At 35.0% G+C, this 6,000-nt stretch overlaps 1 protein-coding gene across 1 annotated transcript in view; it reads left to right on the top strand.

The window, feature by feature from the left end:
* The first annotated feature begins 794 nt into the window (after positions 1-794).
* The window catches only part of LOC145670282 (cGMP-dependent protein kinase 2-like), a 508,984-nt gene continuing 503,778 nt past the window's right edge, over positions 795-6,000 (top strand). The window contains exon 1 of the mRNA XM_081738722.1: positions 795-955. Within this exon, the coding sequence (XP_081594848.1) occupies positions 899-955 (57 nt within the window). The 5' untranslated portion in view covers positions 795-898. The remainder of the gene's footprint in view (positions 956-6,000) is intronic.

Raw genomic sequence — 6,000 nt, 5'->3', positions numbered from 1 at the left:
AGTTGCTGACCCAATCAGCCCAAACGAAGTACTACCCAGCCCAGTAAAAATATTGTCTGGCCCCAACAGTTGGGGGGCTAACGTGAAGTTGGCTCCTCAAACTTTGTAAAGCTGTAGCTTTGTTTCCAGAGTAGCCCAAACGCTAAAAGTTGCTAGCCCAAAGAGTTCAAATGAAGTACTTCTTCGCCAATAATGATCTCGTGTAGCCCAAACTTTTGGGGGCCAACTTCACACAGGCTCGTGCTGTATTACCTTCGAAATAATAAAACTTTAAGTTTGAAAACTTGAGCAAAGCAACGATAATACTTTCTATATGAATCGTACATCTATAGTATATACATTATATATTGTGTACATTAATATTACGTATTACCTTTAATGGGTTAATAGTGAAGTTTGCCTTTATAGGGTTGACAGTTAATTTATTTTTATATTCGCCTACTGATCCTAAATTCCCAGTTTTTGCTTGTGTTTTTGTATTTGATGTACGAATACTTAGCCCTAATTAGTTTTATAAAACAAACTCGATCAAAAAGAATTGATTATGATAAACTATTAAAATTAAAACTGTCTTGCATATTTTTTAAAGTTTCTAATTAAAAAGTGAGAATTTGAAATTCAAATCTTATTACATTCTGGCTAAATTCTGAATGGTATAACATGCATGAATGTAGTATTTAAAATACTTAAGATTTAAAGCGTCACATGAGAATGTTTTAATTTTCTATTTTATCGTTGTATATAGTTAATTTGTTTAAACAATACTAACAATATGTTTCATAGGTAACAAAGAAAATATTTCATAATGGAAACGCTTTCCAATTTAAACTATTTATTTGCATTAAATTAAATTTTCACTTAGAAATTTGTAGTCCCATTCCAAGTACGTAGAATTACAATGGAAGAACACCGAACATCAAATTTAAGTGAGTCTGTATCCATCGATAGGGCTCTAGTAAGTACATTTATAATTTAACTAAATTGCTCATTTATGACTAGGACATATTTTTGGAAGTGGGGAGCCAGAAAATTTTGCTTAAATTACGTGCTTTCTTGCTGTATTTTCTGTAGTTCTTTTTGGTTTAGGTAGGTTAGGTTAGTTTGGATTATTTTAGGTTATTTTAGATTAGGATATTTGGATTTGGAGAGCCAGAATTTTTCGCTTAAAATTTATACTTTCTTCCTATAGTTTCTGTGTTTTTGATAATTCAGTTTAGTTTAGGTTAGGTTAGTCTTAGTAACTACACTTACGTAACATCAACTCATTTTTCCTGTAAATATGGTGATTTTACCTGATTTTGCCCCCCAGTTCCAAAATTATCCTATAACTAGTATTACGACCAAGACGCAGGGTCTTGCTGTTAAATTACAGAAGGTTGTCCACGATAAAAATAGTCGATATTCACTGACCCTCGCTAACCATCGTTATCTTCCGATCACTGTTGCCACAGTCCTAGCTCTGAAGTGGGCTAAAAAATAGTACCAAATTGAAACAAAAAGGGCTAAATTCATTATTTTATACCAGTTTAATATATGACTCTATAACACGAAACTAAAAGAGATAAAGTTCTAGAAGTCTCTCCCACCCTCTTCCTCTTCCAAGAGTCCAAGTCAAGAAATAGCTCTTTATTAAAATTAGTTTTTAAAACCATCCAAATAGAAGGACCCCAAATACCGTGGAAGCAGATGAAACTTTTATCGTACGTAGGAAGTATAACAGAGGCCGCGAAATTAAAAGGGGAAGACAGTTGTCATCTTCGATAAGTATTGTAAGGAACGCCCCTCTATTTCAGTGACCAAAAAACCAAAACGGTATTAAGCCATATATGAAAAATATAAAACGAGGAATAAATGAATCATCTCCGTGTTAGTATGTAACCGGTACGTTATAATAAAGCATTAAAATATAAATCATTGCTCCTTAATCTCACTTATTTCACGACCGAAGGAGGATAATAGACTGCAAGAAGAATATAAGGAAAGTAAACTGACATTGGTAAAAAATGCAAAACCGGTATAGGGTCCTAGTAAATTCCCTGAAAGACATCACAACAAATTCTTAATCATTTTAAATCAAAATGGTATATATATATATATATATATATATATATATATATATATATATATATATATATATATATATATATATATATATATATATATACATACACTGCTTTCGTCAGTTGGAGTTTTATTAGCAATCATGAATTTTCCGAAACTACAATGAATAATTGCCTGTGTGAAGTTGGCCCCCCAAAAGTTTGGGCTACACGAGATCTTTATTGGGCCCGAAAGTACTTCATTTGGGCTGTTTGGGCTAGCAACTTTTAGCGTTTGGGCTTCTCTGGAAACAAAGCTACACCCTCAAAAAGTTTGGGGGGCCAAATTCACGTTAGCCCCTCAAGTGTCAGACGAGATTTTTATAGTGCTGGGTAGTACTTCGCTTAGGCTGATTGGGTCAGCTACTTTCAGCGTTTGGGCTATTATAGTTTCCGAAATATGGCCAAATAAACGTTTTGAAAATTGATTTTTTTTTTTGTCTGGGCCAACTTCACTAATATCGTATTTCAGACCAACATGTTTATTGAAGTTGACAGTACTTTGCGTCGACTAGCAGTTTACGAAATTTCAAGATTTGGGCTCTTCTTGAAACAGAATTAGAGCTTCACATAGTTTAGGGGGTCAACTTCACATTATCCCCCAAGTGATTGGGCCAGACCAGATTTTTATTGGGCTGGATAGTACTTCGTTTCGACTGATTGGATCAGCAACTTTTAGCGTTTGGGCTATTATAGTTTCCGAAATATGGGCTATTAAACTTTTTGAAAACTGATTTTCCTGCTACTTTTGTCGCAGTCAACTTCACTAATATGACATTTGTGACAAATACGTTTATTAGAATTTTCAGCAGTTTGTGTGGACTAGCAGATTACGAAGTTTGAAGATTTGGGCTGTTTGTGAAACAGAATTAGAGCCTCAGAAAGTTTGGGGGATCAACTTCACATTATCCCCCAAGTGATTGGGCCAAACGAGATTTTATTGGGCTGGATAGTACATCGCTAAGACTGATTGGATCAGCAACTTTTAGCGTTTGGGATATTATAGTTTCCGAAATATGGGCTTTTAAACTTTTTAAAAAGTAATTTTCCTGCTTCTTTTGTCGGGGCCAACTTCACTAATATCATATTTCAGACCAACATGTTTATTGGATGTTGACAGTACTTTGTGTCAACTAGCAGTTTAGGAAGTTTGAAGATGTGGGCTGTTTTTGAAGAAGAATTAGAGCTTCACAAAATTTGGGAGGCAAACTTCACATTAGCTCCAAGTGATTGGGCCCAGGGAGTAATCTACACCCCCTCAACACCCCCCTAACACCCCTCCAAGTTTCTTTACACACACCCCTGGATGGAAAAGGAATACTCCCCCAAATCCAATTGTATCAATCAGTATCATATAGGTTATTTATTGCATCAAGTTAAAAAAGGTTTAACGTTTAGGAAAGAAGGCAATATTCTTATTTATTTATTTCACTTCAAAATACGAAGCGACCTCGTTCTCATGTACGGCTTCGAGAACCACATGACCTCATTGTTTCGAGCAGTGTTTCAATCGAAACAATTGACAAAACAGACCGCTGATATCTACCCTCCTGGGCTCCGCGGTCGTTTCCGAGAAAAGAGATTGATGGACAGACGCAGATTACTGAAATTGGCAAAGTCTTGAGCGGCCATTCACCTACCTCCTCCTCAATAAGGAAAAATGTGACAATATAGTAATAAGCCTACACTAGATTCAGTTGGTAAATGTTACTCTGGAACAGGTTTGCAACCAGAAGGGAGCTAAGGAGGACCTGGCCCTCCCTAAATTTTTCATGTCCAGTCCAGAGCTCAATACAAAATGCTCAATTTAGATATTTATAAGAGAATTTTTAATGACTTGACTCCTCCTAACATATTCATGGACCCCAAAGCTCTGTGGCTGGTTTCAAGCCTGCTCTGCAAGAGGTGTATCAACGGACGGACGTTACAAGTGTGTAGTCAAGACGTTTTTAGAAATGAAGAGATCGAACGAAGTTAGAATTATATATTTTTTAGATTGAGTCTAGTGTTATGCAGGAACGCATTTGGCGCTAGCTTAATTTTTGTAAAGTATATTTTTATTCACGTAAATTCATTGAGCGGAACAGGGCTCATAGCGAGTCACTTTTTTTTTTTTTTAGCTAAAATTTACTTTTTTCAAGTTGGTCACTAAAAGTTACTTTTTTTTTCAAATTTGTCACTAAAAGTTACTTTTTTGAGAGGTAAAGTTACTTTTTCGTGTGATTTGTTTTCCATTGACAGTTTTCTAAGAAAAATATAAAAAACAAATGGAAAAAGGCAGAAATTTGTTACTCGTTACCAGTGGCGTATTTACGATTTTGTTTCGGGAGAGGCTGTGCTAACTTTCGGGGGGCTTTGCCTGGAAATGTGAAAATTCTGCAAGATATTTCATTTACTTTACTACACTAAGTAAGATTTCGGGGGGGGGGGGAAGCTTATAAGCCCGGAAGCCACCCCCCTAAATACGCCACTGCTCGTTACCCTTCTGAAAGCTTCAGAACTCGCTCCTACATGCGAAACAGTCAGCTTTATTCTCACTTCAGCTTTTATTCTTTCTAAAGCACAATAGATGGGTGGTGGATGCTTAAGCTCTCAAAGTGGGGTTGAGAACCCTTCTGTGTCTATTCTTTCTTCTATCATAATAATCTTTTAGTTTTCTCTCGTAATAGTTAACGCTCCGTTCAACGTTGTGTGAGTTGTTTGTGTGGTTCATCATGTTCGTCTTGTGTTATGCTTCTTGTATGTTCTTCTTAAGAGTAGGTGATGCATTTGAATGAAATGAATTTCACGTTTTTGAGTACTCTTAATACGAAGTTAAATATAATGTCTGGGATGAAGAAATTCGGAAATAGGCCAGAACTGGTTCCACTTACTCAGAACTTCTTACATCTGCTAAGTCTGCTTACCGTAAGTACAAAACATACTTTGAAAACCTAAGAAAGGAGGAAACTCAAAAAGAAGTAAAGAAGAAACAAAAGAACAAACAAAGATAGAGGTGATGAAGAAATTGACAAAGAAAAAAAGGGGCATGATGAGATTTTGGTCACTTTTTTGTGTGCTTTTGGCCAATTTTTGGTCACTTTTCCACTATTTACAAGAGATCAGAACACTATGAGCCCTGGGATTATTAAAATTAGGGTATATTAAAGAAGACAAAACAGAAAGATACAACATATTTGTAAATTGAAAAACTGGATTTCTGGAAAACAACTAAATCAATAAATAATTTTCTTATGAAAGATATTCAGAGCCAATAACGTACCAGGAAGGGGCAGGAACGGAGATTAAGAGATCAAATAATATTACAACAATTAACGTTAACAACAGAGTTAGAATATTAAATGAAATGAAATTGGAACTATCTACAGTATTAATTACTACACGAATATGATTTCAGCGTGGGACGAGGGAATTTTTTCCCAATTAATATTTTGAAAAAAATCACCCACTAAAACTTTCTGGGGCGAGTAAACTGAAATAATAGCAGAATTTTGCGAAATAATTAGAAATAATCATAATTCGTATATAATCAATTCACATGTAATTAGTAGGTAAAATAGTGGAGGTTAATTCCTAATACAGTGAAACCTCTCTTAACGGGCGTCTCTCAATAGTAGATATCTTCGTAAGAGGACAAACTTTCTTATTTTTCCATGCCATAAATATGTGTGATGTGGTGTTATGAGAGAGAATCCTTCCTTTTAGGGTCACCTCTCATTTACGGACAAATAATCGGTTCCACCGATGTCCGTTTTGAGAGGTTTCACTGTATTACTTAGTTTAATAATAATAATAAATGCTCAAATGTGTGAACTTACTTTATTGAACCTACCACTGCAAAGAGTTGATATTATTATTATTAGTAATAATAATAATAATAATAATAATAATAATAATAATA

The sequence above is a fragment of the Thermobia domestica genome, chromosome 14, assembly GCF_964235325.1.
Source record: "Thermobia domestica chromosome 14, izTheDome1.hap1.1, whole genome shotgun sequence".
Taxonomy (NCBI): domain Eukaryota; kingdom Metazoa; phylum Arthropoda; class Insecta; order Zygentoma; family Lepismatidae; genus Thermobia; species Thermobia domestica.
Note: the sequence above shows the minus strand (reverse complement) of the source record. Positions and strands in the feature narration are given on the sequence as shown.